The 23098-nt window shown below is 31.7% G+C and overlaps 1 protein-coding gene across 1 annotated transcript; it reads left to right on the top strand.

Annotated features, from left to right (window-relative positions):
- The first annotated feature begins 19479 nt into the window (after nt 1–19479).
- LOC138311970 (uncharacterized) lies at nt 19480–22854 on the top strand. The gene is made up of 6 exons (XM_069253084.1): nt 19480–19599; nt 20396–20448; nt 21096–21171; nt 21454–21512; nt 21724–21795; nt 22686–22854. The coding sequence occupies exons 3-6, from the start codon at nt 21115–21117 to the stop codon at nt 22852–22854; spliced, it is 357 nt and encodes a 118-aa protein (XP_069109185.1). The 5' UTR covers nt 19480–19599; nt 20396–20448; nt 21096–21114.
- The last annotated feature ends 244 nt before the right edge of the window (nt 22855–23098 follow it).

Consider the following 23098-nt stretch of genomic DNA (forward strand, 5'->3'; position numbering starts at 1 on the left):
GATTTAACAGATATACCTGTTAAGTTTCTAATGCATGTTGACTTAGCTATTACGGTAGCTATGGGCAATTTAGAATTTCAAGTCACCTTGGACAAATTTGAATTTCGTTAGGAAATCCTTGCTCCCTGGCTACATTTCAGTCTTCAAAATGCTATCTTCCCTTATTCCAATTTCTTCAAGTATCTGTTATAAGATTATATATATTATATGGCATATTTTAAAAACGATTTAAAAGTGCGGACAAAATTGATAACATGCAAAATATTTGGTGCTCAATATACCCTTAATTGTTTAGCTTGAAAAATCAATTGGTATTCATCAATCATTAAATATCATTATAAATGGGTATACAATAAAGAAGGAAGTATCTTTCATTCACAAAAAAAAATAAATAAATAAATAAAATAAAAATGAAATATGTGGAAAAGGGGTCCAAAAGGGGTCCACTTGACACATACCCAGAGTATTGTTTGAAAACATCATTTTCGGTTCTTAAAAAAAAAAGCAAAATTGAAAAAAAGAATATATGAAGTATTAATGTACCGAGACTTATAACACTGCGCATTTGTTTGTTTAAATCGGATGGTGCGCAATTTTTGCTACCCCATTTTTCCAAAATATGACAGTCTTTACAGCTTGAAATGTGTTACGTTACAAAAAAATGAGAATTTCATGGCAATGGAATGTCACATTTTACCTTGGGAAAGGGGGTCAAGTTGACCTCGGATAAACACATATGATGCATATGACCATTTTTGGCTCAATAATCATGGGAAACGAGTCAAACTTGATTGGTTAGAAATATTATTATAAATAGACAAAGTGTACAGTAACTGAACAATTGATATCAATTGTTTGATCTGTACCATCCATATGATATGTGATGGTACGTACAGTTTCAGTTGTGACTTAATAAATACATCATGTGAATGTTACTGGTCCTCTGTGTCTATTGTTCCTTATGTCAAGTAACTGTGACGATGATATTGTTATTAAAATGTTTGATGGAATTTAATACAGATGAAAAATGCAACAAGTGTAATTATCATTTGTAGGTCTATCATCGTTGAAAGGGCGAAGAATACGTGTTGAAGACGATGGACATCCTTCATCCTTGCTAAAGATCCCATATGATGGTACACCTTATGTCATCTTGGAGAATGAGGTATACGAGTGTCAGCAGGGGCCAGATCATTGCCGAGAACAGGTTGGTTGAAACATATGTTTTATATAGTGGATTTAATGTATTACCTATGAAATGATTTAATATAATGTATACGGCGTTTATTGTTATTGTTGATATAAACATTATCACACTGTTTTATCTAAAATGTATCTTAACTACATTGATATGGTCAGATGATCATGAAATATATATCTCACTGTTTGATAAAGGAAACCACTAGCCGGTCTGCTCACCGGAAAACGAAAAAAATGGGTTGTCCTGCGCAAGTACGTGTTCGGAAAGTGTTAAAGTTCCCGGAGTTCAAGGTTGGTATATAGAGGTTCCCCATCAAGTGACTGTTGTTTATCATGCTTATCAAATTCGAGTTAGTTAATTTTCAAATTTTGAAAAGACACCAGCTTTAACGAGTGTCTTTTAAGAATTTGAAAATTAACTCAATTAACGAGAGTTTAGATAAACATGATAAACAACAGTCACGCGTTGGGGAATTTATTTATCCTATAACTTTAACTATATATTTATACCGTGGTGACCATTTTCTCGACTTCATTCAGGGAAACTTACCACCATACAATGTGTAGTGATATCTTTCCGTCCTAAAATATAGTGTCTCAATAAACAGCCAATATTCAATTTTTAATACTTTGAATAAGCAACTACCTGTTATAAGTAAATACTATGCTATTTAAAATAAAATGCGCTATGAAAATTAGACCGAAGTTGAGAGCCAATCGGAATCAAGCGATCTTGGATTTGACCAATCAGAGACGTCGTAGGTGTTTACACACTGTTACACACTGGTGTGTGTAAACATAAACGATAACCAACTATTATGGAATTGATCAAATGGGTTTTCTATTGTGAAACATGCATAGTTATGGGGCAAATATAGTTGAATGACATTGAAACTTGTTTAACATAACAGAACTTACCATAATCCTAATTAATTAAATGTAAACAGTGTATCATGAAACACAAAATTAAATTTGAATAGTTGGTAGAAATTAAAGTGTGTATGAGTACAAAAAGATGTTTGGTAGACGCATAATTCTAAAAGAAGAATAAGTATAAGTAAATGGAAACTCATTTTTATCTGTTACAGGTAAATGGAACTTTAACAGTCAGGCAGAAGAGAAAAATTTCACAATCTTTAAAATCACAATTTTCTGCTGAGACATCACAAGAAGTGGTTATATACGCATCGATAGCTACGCTTGAGGATCATATTAACCACCCTGTCGGAGAGGTAAACAATAGAAGCTATTTCGTTTTATCGAAGTATTTATTGAAGTATTATTTCGTTTTATAGAAGTATTATTTCGTTTAAACAAAATATTCGCTTTATCAAAATATACGTGTAAACGAAATAATGTTTCATTTTATCGAAATGTTATTTTCTATCGTTTAATCGAAGTATTATTTCTTTTGAACGAAATTCTAATTCGTTTTAACGAAATATGATTTCGTTTTATGGAAGTATTATTTCTTTTTAACGAAATACTAATTCGTTTTAACAAAATATCATTCCGTTTTATCGAAATATAATTTCATTTGATTTAAATAATATTTCGTTTATTGAAACAATATGTTATTTTGTCGAAATGTTATTTTGTTTTATCGATTTTTTTTTCTTCATTTTTTTCAATAGCAATATTCTTTAGTTTAATCGAAGTTTTATTTCTTTTTAATGAAATACTAATTCGTTTTTACGAAATTTCATTACGTTTTATCGAAATGATATTTTATTTGATTTAAAAATATTTCGTTTTATCGAAATATTATTTTATTTGATTTAAATAATATTTCGTTTATTGAAATAATATTTCATTTATTGAAAAAAATATTTCATTAATCGAAATGTTATTTCATTATATGGTTATGTTATTTCGTTTTATGGAAATATTATGTCTTTTTAACGAAATACTAATTCGTTTTAACAAAATATCATTCCGTTTTATCGAAATATTATTTCATTTGATTTAAATAATATTTCGTTTATTTAAATAATATGTTATTTTATCGAAATGTTATTTCGTTTTATCGATATTTTTTGATTTTTTCAATAGCAATATTCTTTAGTTTTATCGAAGTCTTATCTCTTTTCAACGCAATACTAATTCGTTTTAACGAAATTTCATTTAGGTTTATCGAAAGGTTATTTTATTTGATTTAAATAATATTTCGTTTATTGAAATAATATTTCATTTTATAAAAATGTTATGTGGTTTTATCTAAAATAATTATTTTTGATTTTCAATAGTAATATTCTTTAGTTTAATCGAAGTATTATTTCTTTTTTACGAAATACTAATTCGTTTTAACGAAATTTCATTCCGTTTTATCGAAATATTATTTTATTTGATTTAAATAATATTTCGTTTATTGAAAAAATAACATTAATACGAAATGGTATTTCGTTAAACGAAATAGTATTTGAGATTACCACATAACCGTTTTAATGACTCATTTCCTATTAGCCCAAATGTGCAGATAATACCAAGAGGACTAACGGGGACCTAGGCCCATATTCATGAAAGTAATTAAGAAACATAATTCTATATTGAAATTTTAATTCGTTTAATGATATATCATTTTGTTTTTTCGAAATAACATTTCATTTGATCGAAATGATAATTCGTTATATCTAGATATTTTTTCGATTTTATGGAAGTATGATTTCTTTTCAACGAAATACTTATCATTTCGTTTTATCGATTCATTGTACAATGCATTTGGGTATATTTTTGTAGAAAGCTGATTTCAACCAATGGCTTGACAAACGCGTTATAAGTAAGATCAAGGACTTGGCTATTGAAGGTCATCGCAACGTACAGAGTGTGAAACTGATGATTGAGAAGTTTGTAGAAGAAATAGCTCCACAAGCTTCAATTTCCAATCATCGGTTTCACCCCACATCAAAAGATATAAGAAACCATATTTATCACACAGTTGTAGGAGAGAGGTTAGTACATGTATATTTCAAGTTATGACACTTTAACCTTTATATTACGATAAAAAGTATTTGAAAATAAAAGATATTGGAAGAAAGTATGTGTTATGGAGGAAATGCATTCACATTAAGTATGTTTTTCAGTAACAGTTTTCAGTATGTTTTAAAGAATACCTACCAACAGACTATATTTTTTTTAATAATTGGGTGGTTATTGGTTGACTTATTTTGGCTGTTTAATGAAACCAAAAAATATAAGAAAAAATATTTACTAGTTATGCAAATCAATTAGTCATATAATCATGTAGAAACAATATATGAGAATGAAGAAATGGAGACTTGTTTCTGTATAATTTTTTTGATGCTCCAGCCTTCAAACTGCCCATGATGACCAACTGGAAGTTGCGAAGGTCCTTGAAGAAATGCTGACTCCAGACGATAATGTTTTCTTCAGACCGGCGTAAGCATAAAGTTTTTAGTTATTATGTAAATTATTGTAAGTGTAATCAATTTCAGTAAGAACCACAAAAGAGTACCAATTGTGCATCTTTACTTATTAGCAAATAGTTCTTTGAAGTTTTATACTTTTTTTTTATAATATAATAATATACCATTATTATTTTTAATTCAAATCCATCAGGGATAGTGTTTTAAATTGTACCAATTTGAAGTTATCCAGACCATCGGAAAGAATAGAGCATAAATATTGCATCAATGAAATTAAACCTTTCCGCGTTAAAGACTAATTAAGCATTGGTTGTCATATAAGTACGAGGGGAGTACCAAAATTAATGTTACTTGGCGTATTTCTCAAACCTGTGAGTGTTTTGATCATTTCAATTTCCCCTGCCCTTAACAAAATACTCACCAACTTCCTGAATGCATCTTTTTAGACAGCCAATTAAAATTTAAAAGCATTGTTTAAAGTCTTCAATAGGCACACAAATAAGAAACTAATAAACAACATATACAGGGTATTTCTTTACTTGTATCTCTTTCCTGACAGTAGAGATTTTGGTTTGGGAAACAAAAAGCAATTGCAGGGGAACTAGCAGGGATACTTGAGTCCTGTTTTGGAACGTTGACTCCTAAACCAAGCCTTCAAATATTTTTCAAAACAGCATTTTGTAGAAAGTTGATGTGGCCGTAGCGCCTTTTGGTACAGGTATTGGTATAATAGGAACCCGATTATCGAAGAAAAATACCTACAATAATTTCTTGATTGTACATTGTTGATTGCCAATTCTTTGGCGTCTTGCGTTTTGGTTGCCAATATTTCTGTTTGAGCTCATCACCAATAACTAAATTTGTGAAACCATTTTAGGTTAAATGACCTGAAATTTCAGTTGCCATGGTAACCATGTCAATATACACAGGTGAGAATTTGTACGAAAAACTTGTAAACCTGTGACCATGATACTTTTTTTCAAGAACAAGTCAGACATCCAAGTAATTTTCAGTAATTGATATCATAATGTTTTACAGATCCTGTGATGACAGCAAAGTTGCATCATTGCTTTTGGTCATACAGACTAGATTTCAACAGAAAATGTTGTCTAGATACGGCAATGAACTGATACTTATGGATGCCACCTACGGAACAACAAAATATAATGTTCCACTTTATAACATCTGTGTCCAAACAAATAGTGGTTATATGGTTGTTGGAAGCTTCCTGATCAGTAAGGACACCATGCAGTGTGTGTCCGAAGCACTAAGCATCATTAAGAAATGGAACTCGACATGGGAACCTACAAACTTCATGGTAGACTTTGACCTGAAGGAGATAGGAGCAATTGAAGCCATTTTTAAAGGTAGGATTTGAAAATGTGAAGCAATGTAATAATTGGACAGCAGAGCATTACTGGTAAGGAAATATTTCAAACCTTTTGGTCATTTATTTTCTAGCAAACTCACAATCCGGACAGAGATGTATGCAGGGATCAAATTACAATGCTGAACGTTGACATTATATGCAAATGGTTTGTTTATTAAGGATCCAATAAACTAAAGATGTCAATTTCTGATTGTTGTCACCATGGTGTACTACTTATGTAACATCAAGTTAATAACAATAACTTTGATTTGAGATACAAGAACAACGGTGGTACGAGTAGTAGATCTAACAATGATTCATAGTAGTTCCACCTTCCGGTAATTACAGAGTCATTTTATGGCTAAAATTTTGTAATGTAACAATAGTTAGAAATGGGATTAATTGAAGACAATTTGCGCTCGGTTCGTGCCTTTTTAGCAACACAGCTAAATAATTTATTAATTCAGAATTTATTAATGCCTACTTGTTAGTGTTTCTTATCTTTCTTTTTACAGATGCACATGTGTTCTTGTGCGATTTCCATAGGGACCAAGCATGGCAGAGATGGCTGACAACTAATAAAGTTAAGGACAAGGAGGAAATAATTAAACAGTAAGTTGAACAGAAATACATAATGTCTATATGTGTAAATATATATACCAGTAGTCTATCCGTAAATCTGATCTTAGAGTTTGACATAAATTGTAACCAAAATTGGCTAAACATCCTTTGAGGAAGGGGAACACAAATTGTATAAATATTTGCCCTTTGTGCATTAAGACACAGTTATTAAGAGACAACAGAGTTCCATCTTTGGAATTCTTGATAAAAGAAACAATGATCCTGTATTGAGAATATTATTTGGCTTAAAGATGCTCCCCCGCCGACAGAGCATAAATGATATTCAACATTTGAACAATAATTGGTGTTCAATCGTGTATATAAATACATATGTCTAATTAACACAATAAATAATATGAAATACTTTATTTTGCCTTTGGTACATGCGCAATCAGTACTTCATTCCATATAGGATATAGTGCTATGGATTTTTCATATTTTTAAATCGAGGTAAAATTAGAAGCTCAAACTTTTCAATGGTGGTAATGGTGTAAAGTAACTTTTGTAACCGAAGAAAAATACTAAAGTGTCTGCTGCTGTTTTTAGATATTGAAATTTTGTCGGTGGTGGAACATGTATTAAATATATATAAATATATAACCTATTTATACTCAGTGGAATGACCATTATCTTGCTTATTACAATTGCAAAAACAACAAAAACAAATATTTATTTATAAGATGCAGAATGCTCAAGGTCAAACGGTAATATACAGTTTCTTTCACTTTTTTTAAAAATTTACATTTCAAATGAAATTTCACAAATAGCGAAAATGCAAATTATACCAATTATTGCTTTGACAGACTCCGTGAACTAGCCAACTGTCGTGATGAGATCACATACCACGCATCACTGGAAAGTTTGAGGGCCAGCACCCTATACCAAAGCAATGCTTCTGTAAGAAATTGGTTTGAGAAGAAATGGGTGAAAAACGCAAAGGTAAATACTATTAATTGCAAGTATATAGACTACAATTATTTTGATATTGTACTTGACATGCCAAAATCTTTCAATTGGATTGAGATATCCCTGTAAACTTGACAGACCCATGTAAGATTCTACTAGTCATTTGGTTTACATTGTATTTATAGTCCCAATTATTTATATATAACACTACTAGAAATGCATGATAAATATTAATGATAAATGGGGGTTATGATTTGTTTTGTTGCTAATCTGTAATCATGGTGTTGAATATGTTCTTATTTTGGTTATTTTCAACATTAATGTCTTTATTCATGATTAAACAGCGATGGGTGTACTTTCATCGTGCTGATCAGATGTCTGCCATTGTGTCAACAACGAATGGACTCGAAAGCCAACATAAAGATCTTAAGTACAGATACCTGAAAGAGTTTGGGATTGGGAAGTCATTGGCAAACATTACAGGCATCTTAATAGGAAAATTTTTTCCTGAAAATGAACTGAGGTAATACTTTCCAGCAATTCTTCGCTTAGATATAAATGAAGTAGCAGTGTTTTATGCAATATTATGGATTTGTATTCCATATACTAGTAAATATTTAAAGTTGTCGTATGACAGTTAACAGTTCACAACCAAATGCATCCATTTAAAACATGGCTTCTGTAGTTATACAGGTATAAAATTTAATATGGTATATGAGCTCAATAATAATAAACAAGAGATCACAAAGGATTTTGACGCCCGATTTTTGTTGACAGTTACAAGAGGGCCAATACAGAAGGAAGGGAGGACACAAGATCTTATAGTCAAAATGTACCGGCTTTTATGAGGAACAGGCCAAAACCGTTCCTCAAGCACTGCCTTTCACGACTACCTCCACAGATACCTCAATGTAAGGTGGATGTGGTCAGTGAAGGCCATTATCAGGTAACAAGCGCTAGCTCAAACCAAACAAAACAACAAGTAACAGTATATCAGGACATCCCAAAATGTACTTGTGAAGACTTTAAAAAGACAAAATGGCCATGCAAACATGTCCTTGCAGTGAAAGATCAAAATTTTGAGAACATGGAGTTGTATTTCAACAAGGCATTATTTAATTTAGACGAGACCATTTTCGACAATGTTGAGTTGCCACACACACCAGTATCACCTTCACACAGTCCTCCAAAAGTGGAATCTGAATGTGCAACACTTCATTCCGTCTTGCAACTAGTACACCAGGTCGAAAATGGATTATATCTGATTCAAGACCAACCAGTGTTAGATGATGTTGAGCAACAACTTAACGGAGTGTTGCAGTTCATCTCTTCAAAGATTCCATCCGTTGGGGGACTATCTCTAAGGAAGAAGAGACGTTGGCAAAGGACTTCAAATAAGCGGCCATGGAAGAAAGCGAAAAGTGCATCAGGTAATCGGCAAATTAAAGAAAATGTAACACTGTGCAGACATGTGACATGTATAGTAAGATGTACTTATGGACACAGAAAGATATGTGGAATAAACGCGTATATAATCAAGTTCAATTTGTTAACGCTGATGACTTTTTATATGTACAACAGTAAAATTTATATGGAATGGAATTGAACACTTTGCCTTTTATATCAAAATGTTGTTTTTGATATAAGCATTAGTTCAATAAATCTATTTAACGTGTGATTGACATTTCTAAACAATTCTATAGCTACATGCAATTAATGACTTTAATGAATTTTCGTACCATACATATATCTAAGTGTTAAAACGTATATAAACACTGGTGACATCATGACATTAGTACACCATGACTTACTATTTTGGAAACTTTAACTTATTAGAATAACAATCAAATAAATACAGCTAGATTATTTATTTCTACACTCATTTCTTTAATAAAAACACTGGTGACATCATGACATTAGTACACCATGACTTACTATTTTGGAAACTTTAACTTATTAGAATAACAATCAAATAAATACAGCTAGATTATTTATTTCTACACTCATTTCTTTAATAAACAGATTCCAGAAGATGCAATCCATCAGGCCAGCAGACAGTGAAAACAGGAACAGATGAGTTGGTAACTGCAGACACTACAAACCAAAGAACGCCTGCAGTTGAAAGAGGTACATATCATTTAAGCAGTTATCATTATCAAAAACGTAGGTATTTCTTGACGTTTTTTTTTTCCATTTGTGAGACGGGGAAAAACAAACAGTGTAAGACCCTCAATCATTATACGTAACATTAATTGTAATTAGCATACGCCATAACGTGATATGATAGCTGAAATGTGAATGAATTATGTACCATAAATAGTACTATGTACCATACATATATCTAAGTGTTAAAACGTATATAAACACTGGTGACATCATGACATTAGTACACCATGACTTACTATTTTGGAAACTTTAACTTATTAGAATAACAATCAAATAAATACAGCTAGATTATTTATTTCTACACTCATTTCTTTAATAAACAGGTTCCAGAAGATGCAATCCATCAGGCCAGCAGACAGTGGAAACAGGAACAGATGAGTTGGTAACTGCAGACACTACAAACCAAAGAACGCCTGCAGTTGAAAGAGGTACATATCATTTAAGCAGTTATCATTAATTGTAATTAGCATACGCCATAACATGATGGGATAGCTGAAATGTAAATGCATTATGTACCATAAATAGAGGATTTCACCAGCCTTTAGGCGAGTGATATCTGAGTTACGAGTTTGATAAATTTCATATTATATAGTCACAAGTGTAAGTTCTATTTTGCACATTTGCATATTTTAACTTTTTTATAAAATGAAATATTTATAAAATATTAGTGCATATTTGATGAAAACATAGAGTTAGAACAAAAGAATCATATATAAAAATTAATGCAATGATGTAACAGGTATGTTAAGCTTAAGTGTCTGATATAGCCTAATAACTATATACAGTATTAAAACTGAAAAACCAATGTCTTTGTTATAGAACTCCTTGACATCTGGAGAAGTGAAGCAAATGACGAAACAGTTGTCCAAATAGGGCCCTTTAATATAAGTCGGAGAAGTTTCCACTTCTTAAAAACAACATTATCTGATGAGGTAAGAAATGGAGGATATTATGCTAAATCTCCATGCTTCACAAAAGAGATATTTTGGTTCATATTCAGTGTGCATCATCCCTGACCGTTACAAAATAAAGATTTGAATATTTGAAAGGGTCTGGGCATCTGTGGTCTATTGTGACTTAGATACTCTAATGAATGATTTTTATATAAAATCAAACGCCCGAGATATAGGTTCAAATAAGAGAAGTGACTGTGTAATCTATGACATCCTCATTCTTTTGTTGGAATGAAAAGATTTGTGCATGTGTGAAGTGTGTTATAAGTCATCGCATGTGGTCAATATATTGTAATAAGTTTTGTCATCTGTTACTCTTTCTTTCATTTTATGGTCATTCTTTTGAAAATGGATACTTATTTCATAAGATTTCTGTCTGCAGACAAATCAATTTTCCCCATATATTGCAGGTAATTGATGCTTATTTGTCAATACTGACTACTGGAACCAATGTACTTCACATCAGTAGCGTCGTTGCCACAGCAATTTTCCAGGGACACTATGGACATCAACAGACTTTCTTATCTCAGGTATCGTCTGATATAAATACAGCATTGGAAACATTCCTCGATTGGAATTTATTCAATAATCAGTTGAATATGTCACCTTCATATCGTTTGATAATCTGTCATTTTGAAAATCATTGAGAAAGTATAAGTTTAAAGATATATAATAAGTTACATAGCACTTTGTTTTTTTTTCAACTGTGAAATCTAATTTAATACTTAACCAGAATGGGGAAAAACCAGGAAAATGCAGAAAAATAATGTATGTCGTTCTGCCGATTGTGCACAAAAAGCAAGTGATAAATGAGAAACATGATCATTGCTTGAGTGATTGATAACCAATTATCCACTCACCGTAACTTGTCACAATGGGCCACAGGGACATTGTTCAATTTTGTTAATTGCATTGGATCCGTTTTATATTGTAGTAATGGAATTGTTTTTAAGAAAGTGATTTTTTCCCCAATATTTTACATATTACTACTTTGTTTTTGTGTCGCCTGTAACGCACATAGGTAGGTATCACTACATTTTGTATGTCGACGTCGGCGGCGGAGGCGTCCGGGAAACGGTTTCCGTGCGATAGCTTATGTATTCATTGTCCGATTTCAACAGAATTTGGTATATTGCTTTATAGAAATGAGATCGAAATATCGGATTAGTTTGATACTTGCCAAAATTCATTACTATTTGCAAGAGCAACGGAAATTTAAAATCTTCGAAACAGTTAATTTCTTAGTTTTCGCTCAATTACTTTTGTATTAATTATTCCGTTTCAACCAAATATATGTATATATATCGCTTTATATCAATGAGATCTCAGATGAGTTTCATACTGGTCAAAACCCATCAATATTTGCAAAAGTTACGGGAGTTGATAACTTCACCTAACTATTAACAATAATTCCAACTGTAAATATAGATCCACTTTCGTGGAATTTTTGTTAAATATACATTTGAGATGTAATTTTCATGACGTTATGTTTTATTGTTCATTTAAAAGGAACATTTATTGATGTATGAAGCGTGCATAGCTGCTGTAAACGAGGGTGGCCATCACTGGGTCTTAGTTGTAAGTATAGTAACTCATATAATGTTACCTAATATGTCAGCATTTACGGCATTAAAATTTCAATCTTCATCTTATCACTTCAAATCCATTTCAATGCTTCATATTGATTATTAATTCTTGTATGTATTAGATCGTACAACCACAGCAGCGAAAACTCACCTACATTAATCCTATGGGTGAGGGTATAACTGCTTGTAATCGGCTTTTGCAGTCCTGGTGGTAAGCTATGAGGTTATGCATGTTACATGTTCAAGTTCAAGTTTTTATTGAAGGTGTCAAAGAAGAAATATTCATGTTGCAAACGGATGATTACTCATAGCCATTGCAAATCTTCTTAATGTCAGTTACTGACAAATTATCATTTATGTAGTAAAAATATATTTTTCCTTTGACAGTGTCAATTTCATGTTGAATGGGAATAATTCACGCACCACGTGATACCAGAAAACTTTTTTGCGGTACCGTTTTTTCTATTGGTGTTGGAATGACGTCAAAAGACGATATCCCGCGCTAACGTCATTTCAGCGAGAAGATTACAAATTGTTACGTTCCATCACCACTGAAGATAATATTTCTGCACAAAGCCACAAACGTAATCGGGTATCAGGTGAAACGTGAAATAGTCTTATTGATAGTTTTACTGTTTTATTTGTTTATATTCATTGACATAAAAGTCATAAACCAATATAACATCTACCGATATAGTCGAGATTGTCTTGGATAAGGAATAGAGTATGACATGATCTTGCAGGAAGTGATTGAGGTGTTACCAACTGCAGGATCTTAGATCGGTGGTTGGCGGTCCATTATAAGGCACCTACATGATGTGTGGAATATGTGTGGTCGAATAATTAACACCCATCTGAAACCTACCTTCTTATGTCAACATGATGTGTTCATGTATCATATGTACGATGAAATATTTATGATACAAAGGAAATGGACATAACTAACATTAAAAAAATGTAAATTCAATAACAAAACATAGGAAAATCTAAAACTTTACAATTTGTCTACAAATAACAATAGTCAATCAAAAGTGATAACAATTTTTGTTGCAACGGAACTCATATCATATTTATGATTCCGAGATACAAAGCATTGTAAAGCTAACATCGGTTTTACGACAATATTTATCCATTATATATATTTAAGGATTAACCTCTTACTTTGTTTAGTTTATGAGATGATAAACTCAATGGAGCACGAGGTAAATTGCGTAAACTAAACAAAATAAGAGGTTAATGCTTATATTTACAATATTTTCATTTAAGAATAAAACCATTGAGAACACCAGATACAATTATTTACCGTGTGCTATTCGCCGTCAAAATTATACTGCCGTCATGTTTCACATTGCACAACGGCCATTCAAAAATGCGTGCCGTTGACTGACAGCTTCATCCGCCCTTTTTACTATGACGTCAAAGAAAATAGTTCTTATAGTTCAGTTATTTTATTCATGTCAAATAGCAATAACAGATTAAAAAATTGTTTAATTGTATGCCTCCGTTTGCCTCGTGCATGTGTTATTTGTTAACATTGACACGTGATTTTGTGGAATGTCAAAGAAAGTCCGCCAAATGTTTCAGGTATTCATTCGCACCGAATTGGGTGCACTCAAGTTATTGGGAAATAAACATATTTGCTCCAAATTAGTTTATCGATACAGAAACAACGGCAATTGTAAATATAAAAGAATATCAATAATCATTATTTCATTTCATCTTTTTCAAAAGTAATCAACTAATAAGATCGAGAAAACATGTTATCAATAGATATGTATCATTCATATTGTCAACAGTTTTGACTCTATTTCCTCTCATATACCACTATATTTTCAAACTGGGAAATTATATCTCCGTAACTGCGCACAGACGATGAGCCAAAGTTTTGCTCCATAACGACATCGATGCTATCAAAAATCACATGTACATTAATTATTTGCAAGAAAATTAAAGCATGTAACAACAAGGAAATTAACATTATTTATTTGGGAATGAAACAATGTTGTAAATATTGTTAACAAATATGCAATTGCATATATTTCATATCCCTAATGTTTCAGTGGTTTCATAGCCGGACAAGGTGTTGGCAGGTCAGATGTTTGGGATGTTCAAATTGTACCCCATTCAAAACAGTTCGACAGTGTATCCTGTGGCGTTTACGTTTTGAAGGTGAAGTTAAATATTATCAAAACTTTTCCTACATGCATAGAAATTGTTCGATCTTTAACAACGAGCAAACACTGATACTGAAAATAACATTTAATTTATTCGTGTACTTATTTCGGGGGTTTCTGCATAATCCTTTTTAAGTTATAAAAGGAAACCCGTTTATCGTTGACAGTATATTTTTAACAGTCATATTGATGGCAATATTATTTGACGTTACCATGTCAACATCAGTAACATCATAATTTTTATGTTTTTATGGCAAGGTGTTTGTATTTTATACCTTTTGAAATATAGATATATGTATTTAATTAATGATATCTCTATTTAGGTTTCATTTTCTTGTTAAAAATAATATCTTTATATTGAAAAAAGATATCTGTATATAATAGGTAGAAACCAAAACGGCTTGCCATATGTTTTAGGTATCTTCCATATGATTTGGTTTGTTAACATAATAAAAATGACAAGGGAATGTAGTTATGTGATTATGTTGCTTTCATTTAATTTCGGCAAATTCATCCACTTGCGAACAATTTGTCATCGAAAGTCAATGGTCATTAATGTCTTAATACATTATTTATATGGTTATATCACATTATCTATTTAACACATGCACTCTACCAAGCAGCATGGAGTTTGGCATCAGACTTATATCATATCTTGACAGTAAACCATAAATTATGCATATACATTCAGTTTGCTGAAAACTTCCTTAAAAAGGAGAGTTTGGAACTAGCATGGACCAAAAATGACATCCAGCAAGAAAGGAAAAGGATAGCCATGCGAATCATGACATGTGGTTATGGTGAGTAATGCGGTCACACACGGACACATTCCTGTCAAGATTTTTGTGTTAGAAATTGATGTTGTCATGTAGATTTATTAATCTTCGTTTATCATCGATAACCAGATAGCTTAAACAATATAGCTTACAGATCACGGACTCGCGGCCACGAATCGCAATGGTTATGAAACCTAATATTTAGTGTATTGTCCATTTCCATGCGATTTTTAAAAAAGTTGGTGTAGTTATTGGGAACAGCATGTCAGAACATATTGCTTGCAAATTTAATGACTTAATTGTGGTGCAATTGAATGATGTTGACTTTTTTTCAGAGAAACAACAGGAAACTTCAGACAATGCCACGGTCAATGACGAATCGCCAGCCGTTAAAGAAACAGGTGCGTAGGATGAAAGTATTTCTAATCGATGAAGAATGTTTTGAAATATATATTGAAACATCGAATTTAAACCAGTGCGTAGGAAGACTGTTTGTCTGCTTGACAAAACTTTTCTGTGCTTAATTTATCTTCTTTACTGAAATCTATTCATGGACTATACGGCCACATAATCGCAATGGTTATGAAACCTAATATTTATTGTATTGTCCTTTTCCATGCGATTTTAAAAAGTTGGAAAAGCATCAACAATAGTGTGATTTGTGTAGTTATTGGGAACAGCATGTCAGAACATATTGCTTGCAAATTTAATGACTTAATTGTGGTGCAATTGAATGATGTTGACTTTTTTTCAGAGAAACAACAGGAAACTTCAGACAATGCCACGGTCAATGACGAATCGCCAGCCGTTAAAGAAACAGGTGCGTAGGATGAAAGTATTTCTAATCGATGAAGAATGTTTTGAAATATATATTGAAACATCGAATTTAAACCAGTGCGTAGGAAGACTGTTTGTCTGCTTGACAAAACTTTTCTGTGCTTAATTTATCTCCTTTACTGAAATCTATTCATGGACTCACGGCCACATAATCGCAATGGTTATGAAACCTAATATTTATTGTATTGTCCTTTTCCATGCGATTTTAAAAAGTTGGAAAAGCATCAACAATACTGTGATTTGTGTAGTTATTGGGAACAGCATGTCAGAACATATTGCTTGCAAATTTAATGACTTAATTGTGGTGCAATTGAATGATGTTGACTTTTTTTCAGAGAAACAACAGGAAACTTCAGACAATGCCACGGTCAATGACGAATCGCCAGCCGTTAAAGAAACAGGTGCGTAGGATGAAAGTATTTCTAATCGATGAAGAATGTTTTGAAATATATATTGAAACATCGAATTTAAACCAGTGCGTAGGAAGACTGTTTGTCTGCTTGACAAAACTTTTCTGTGCTTAATTTATCTCCTTTACTGAAATCTAAAGAAGTTTATATATAATGACGCTGTAAACTTATATTCATTTCATGGAAACAAGAAATAAGACGTATTATTTAACACCTACAATTTAAAACAAATAAAGCTTTGATTTACGCCACTGTACACAGGCAATATGTCTTCAGGTAAATTTAGGTCAATTTCAGGTCAATTTCAGGTGAAATTTTTCAGGTCAAATTGACCTGAAAAGAGCAAAAAAGTCATTTCATGTCAAAATCTTGACCTGAAATTGACCTGAAACTCATGAAATTGACCTGAAATTGACCTGAATTTCACATGAAGAAATTTTCAGGTCAATTTCAGGTCAATTTCAGGTAAATTGACCTGAATTCAGGTGAAGAATTTGACCTGAATTCACATGAAGATTTTTTCAGGTCAATTTCACCTGAAATTGACCTGAAATTGACCTGAAAAAATCTTCATGTGAAATTGACCTGAATTTCAGGTGAATTTCATGTGAATTTCAGGTCAATTTCAGGTCAAGGTTTTTTCAGGTCAAATTTACCTGAAGACATATTGCCTGTGTATAACACTATAATTCCATATGAAAGTGTCTTTTGTTACAGTGTCGCATGAGACCAGGAAAAACCAAGACAGAGGTTGTAAAAAGGTATGTGTCTTCACATGCGTGTTGTACTTACAGTTATGATTTACCTGGCCTTAATGTTTTTTGACTTACCTTTCGTTTCATTGATACTTTAATTTCGTTTACAATTCTTAACATAAATATCTCTATAGTAAACTGGATATTTAACTCACCAAATGTTCAAATACTTAAACCGTAACAGCATTATGATAATTCAAAATTGTAGTGTTAAAATTCTTTCCATGTTCAAATGACCAATGTACATATGATATTACAATAGTTCTCTAGAAATATTGCTTCACCACATTATTTATATATGTACATGTCAATTACTTCTTTCATTACGAAAGACAATATGTCTTATATTTGACAGAGGAAACGCGTCTCATATGTTTACCCAAAGGTAAAGAAGAATGCTTACACATTTTGTGTCTGCAAAAGAAAAAATGATGGCAGGTAAATATACCACAAGTAACAAAGTGTGGGATGGGGAAAGATTTTCCTCCCATTATCCTGGTGACGACATGAACATGCATGAGGCAGTATATAATGGCACCTATACGACTTTCTAATTCAGCAATTAATGTAATAGTGAAGTATATAGATGTCTCAATTTCATCACGTCACGTGATGAAATATAAATTACAATAAATAAACCGGAAATATGTTTTGGATTTCCAATCATATACAATTTCCATGCAATTAATGATATATATTTATCCAATAACGGTATCATTATTATGTGGATTGAATACCATGATAGTCGAATAAGTCAAACATATTATGTTAGAAACTGTTTGCTGACAATATTTCTCTAAATATCTAAATTTAACTTTTAGAACATACTGGCAGTGTGAATGCTGCGAAGACTGGTATCATCCAGGTTGTCTTGGTTTTGATGAAAGGCAGGAACCGCCACATTTCATTTGTAGAGAGTGTCAGGTACTACATTGTACTACTTATCTCAAATATAAGCTATTTATTTCAACCCGAAACTTCGCAATTTGAAGGCTTTTCATTAAGAATGTATTTAAAAGTATTTTCCAATTTTGAATTAGGGGCTTTTCATAAAAGCATCAACAATCATTTAATCATACGTGATTTGGCTCAAACTTTTAAATGTGAACACAGCCTGGCAACATCACTTTATCTTTGATGTTTTTTGGCTTCGTTGCCTGTCATTGAGATATCATTGTAAAATCAATACGTTTCCGTTAATACTTCAATGATTTCTCTCTAGGTTGGAACAAAAAAAAGGAAACAATTTCAAGGTAAAAAGACACTGTCACACCAAAAATCATATTTTCATATATCCTTTGACTACTTATATTATAAAAAGATAGTGATAATAATTCAAATAAAGTATTAATATTCCTGTGTCACAATGCTCAAAATAATGCTTAGTTGACAAAAGTATTTTTTACATATCATAATATTCCTTCATATATGATAATACCGTTTCCCCTTACAATAATCATTATAAACATTTTACATCTTTTACAACAGGCAATGATGCTTTCAAAGACGGACAGTCATGTCAGGTAAACACAGCTGCATTAACATTTATAACCTTTACGTGTGTTGCATATCCGTTATTGCAGCGTCTGCTGCGAAATACGTGCAATACAAATAATATAGCTTGTCAGTAGTCATTGCAAAGTGATGGTACATTTTGTAGGCAAAATCTCAAACCAACACCAGTGGAGTAAAGCGTATCATGTATTTGAGGACCATGTGGTAGATAGGCCTTTGGCTTAACATGCAAATCCATCCTCAGTAAATAAAGTTTATTATTATTTCAATTATTACAGTAATCACTGTCTGCCTGTAAGCTTAATTCCTTAATGGTGATTATTTCTAACCACAGCATCATAGCAGAGAATATGAAGGAAAACATTTTTTTTAATTTGCTTTTTAAGAAATATATATCAGGTATTTTTATAAATAAAAAGTCAATACTCATTGACTGTTGCAAATGTTACAACTATGAATTATGCCAAATTATTGTAACATTGCATAATATATATCTAAAATGCATTTCATTGATCTTCAAAGACTGATACAGATGAATGGCACATGAAGATGGCAGTTCCTGTTCTACCATTGGAATCAACTCCTCCATTTACATTACTCGAGGTAAAAATAATCTTTTTATTCATTTTCTTAAGTTTAACATACATATTTCCATAAATGTAGTTTGAATATTATCATTTATTGAAATATTTGTAAGACAGAAATAGAGAAAGATAACAAAACATCTTTCCATATGAAGATAATAACACTCTTTCATATGCTGATTTCAATGAAAGGGATACTCTAACAACGGTAACAAAATAATTTACAACCCAGGGCTTAATGAAATTACGAGTAAAACACCTTCTCCATTAACAGGATGATGATGTAAATGATGATGATGATGATGATAACGAAGAGGATCTAGAGCTGCCTGGCACTTTCTCGAATGAAGAGGTTGAAAACGGTGTAAGTAACAATTACACTTTTGTATGATTACATCAAAACTGTAAAAAGTAAGCATGTCACTATGCTTTATTAAATCGTTTACTACAGTTATGTAGCCTGAATCAAGCCTTATAAAAACAGTATTGTCACCAATATTCAAAGTAAATTGACATGTCAAATGACATGTCAAATGGAAATTGCTGGGTGAATTAGACCGGAATTGCGGTCCAATTCTTGCTGCAAATTTAATTCATCCGATTAATACAGATTTTGTAGAGTATCATGGTTTAAACCTGCTATCAGAAAATACCTGAATGAAAAATGTATGAATATGTCAAATTGAATATCCTTCTAATCCTACTATATAATGGGATAACAATTAACATTACTCTTACCGGTCGAAAGAGATGGGAAGATTTTGTTCAGCTGAATTATTTGAAATGGGTTGATATTTAAAAAATACAACTATACAGTAACAAAAAAATCTATCTTATTAAAAGCTATCTAAATTACATCTTGACCACAAATTGATATACATGGATGCATAATATTTTGGAAAAGACTTAGTTAGGTTATCAACTTTTTGCATGCTACATATACGATAAAATGTCTTTTTGTTCTCTTTTGCAAAATGTCATTTCAATTACTTAATTTGTATGGCAGACAATCATTAAGTTATACTTGAATACTTATATATTTGAAAGTTTGGACTTAAAAAAGTAAACAATGCCAATTTGTTGCCAATGTAAACTATTGAATTTACATTCATGCAATTTTAACCATGGCAATTAACTGTATGCTATCAACTTTATTACAGATTCTTTCTATATACAACTCATTATCTGGCATACCGTCAGGATCGGAGAAGAGGTAATTATTACTATTTCATGGCACACTTTTACCATTGCAACGCCAAAATTAAATGTTTTTCATTATAGTTACTTCTGGTGGTGAATTGATAGTATAACTCCCGTTTATTTCAAGCAAAGGCTACTCAACTCCATTTTTCAATATATTTAGTATGTCATATGCGATTTGGAATCGCACAAATGAATAGATGATTGTTCGCATCTGACACTTTAATTGTTTTAGTACAGATCGAGGAACATGTGATAAAAGTGTTTGAACACTTATGCATGTACATGTGATAACCGTTACATCTCTCTGGGCAATGCTCCATGCGTATGATGAATATACAATGTTCTACAATGCCATGTTTACAGTACAGTAGGTCTACCTGTGTTTGTACAAGCATATTTCTTGACCGATGTCAGACTTGTTTGAAAACCTCAGGACATATAACATTCGTGTTTTGAAGTGATTTCAAACGTAAACTTATCAAAATAGTATTCAGGTTATCGCAAAGTTTAAGACACTCTCACCTATCTTACTTAACTTTATCCTTCTGTACAATATACTTTAATCCTTAAATGTATATGTGTATCCTTCCTTCACGACCTTCATACCTGATGTTTATATTAACAATTTTGTTTCATGTCAATTATATTATTTCACAGTGTTTTACACGATAAGTTTATGAGAGGACCATGTAGACAGACAAGAGGATATGGCATCCAGAAATTTAAACCTGAGGTATAAGCATTCATTCATTTGCCTAATACAATCACAGTACTAATTTCATATCATTTATAATATATGACTTAACACTTTTACCAGCCACTTTTAAATATATTTAGCATTTGGTACAGTTGTATTATCTAACATTGTAACCATTTCATAATCATTGATCATATTTTGTTATCACATGTAATATTTATAATATGCATCTGGATATTTTTCCAGCTTCCATACAGAAATTAAAATAGCTTATAGTTTGGATAATTATTTACAAATATTATATATATGATGTTACAGTTGTACCTGGCTCTGGAGATGTGGTTGAGGAACACATTTTTAAAACAAATAGAGAAGGAGTAAGTATTCTTTAAGTATAATTATATAGCCACAATAACTTGAAGTTTTGTTATGTTTGTTCAAGTTTATCATGTCATAATTCTACACTCTCTAGTACATTTAGACATTTTACATCATTCCGAAGCATCTTAATCAATCTGGTGAAATAATTCATTAAATTCATAATGAATAGAAATATAAAACAGTTCTCTAACCTTTTCCACATTGCAGCTACTTCACAATGTGGGGAACTATACGCGGCGCAGGAGACAGTCTGCTACATCTTTTAAAGGATTCACCAGGGTTTGTGTTTGTACTTACACTTATTCCAATATGTGTTTGTGTACATTGCGTATGTCTTATTCCATGTACATTTGCATTACAAACCCTTACTGTGGTTAAATCTTACACATAAAACTATGGAATACCTACAATGTATATCAGTAGATTTTATCACTTTCATTTACAAAATATTTATTTTGACATAATTAAAAACAAATACTGGTGGTATTGCTATTCAGTTCTCTATTAGCAATGAACATGTGTATCACAAGTACTGATATGTATAATAATTTGATATGAATTTTCTATAAAATTTCATCAATTTGACAACAAATTGTAATAACTGTGTCATCATAATTAATGTGAAAACTGTACATTGGACGTTTGTTGTGTTAATAATTTAACAAAAATAACATACAAAAAAACTGTAAACCGATGTTAGTTAATTGACATGGTTACAATAAAATTCAGTGACATAGCCCCACAATGTTTCTACAAAATTCAATTGAAATCATTACCATAGCAACCTAACTCAACAAAGAAAACAACCTAATAACCAAAAGTGCACAAACATTACTTGATAGTTTCATTGAAATTTATTCAGTAGTTTAGGCAAATTTATCTGGACTAACTATTTCCATGGACACACGGACAGACATACAGACAAGCTAATTCCATTTTTGAATACCCTATCTCTAATCGGTCCTGGTTGGTGGGATAAATATTTTAATCGACAAGGTTTCATAGCTGATATTCCAAATTCCCAAGTCGTGAATTGTATAGTTACTAAAACTTATATCATAGGAGCTCATAATCAATTAATTTGACGACTTATTCAATCGGTGTATCTATGCAAGCTACCTAACTTTCGCCAATTAACAATAATACAGGCTTACTTTCGTTTCTTACAGAAATGCTGACTTGTACATATCACAAGTAATGTTCAGAGAAGCCATTTCAAGGATCGTCATGGAAATTTCTTCAATCTCGTGGAAGTCGGCGCATTCCATCTGCAAAGCGACTGAATCAGAGTCTTGGCGAAAATCTTTGAAGTTGTGTAACAAAAAACTTAAATCGTAATCTTCAAGTATATATATATATATCTATTCGTTGTATTAAACATTAGATAATGAGCCATAACGGGCCATAAAGTTCATCCTAAGTAATCTATTCTAAAGCATAAGCTGTGAAACTCTTTCAAATGGACAGACAGTTGAATTACATCTTATCAAATCAATCTTAATTGTAATACAGATTTGATGTTCTGTAAAATTCTGGGTTTTTTTTTATATTTTTTTCCATATTTACATGGATAGTTGAAATT

The sequence above is a fragment of the Argopecten irradians genome, unplaced genomic scaffold (assembly GCF_041381155.1).
Source record: "Argopecten irradians isolate NY unplaced genomic scaffold, Ai_NY scaffold_0167, whole genome shotgun sequence".
NCBI lineage: Eukaryota > Metazoa > Mollusca > Bivalvia > Pectinida > Pectinidae > Argopecten > Argopecten irradians.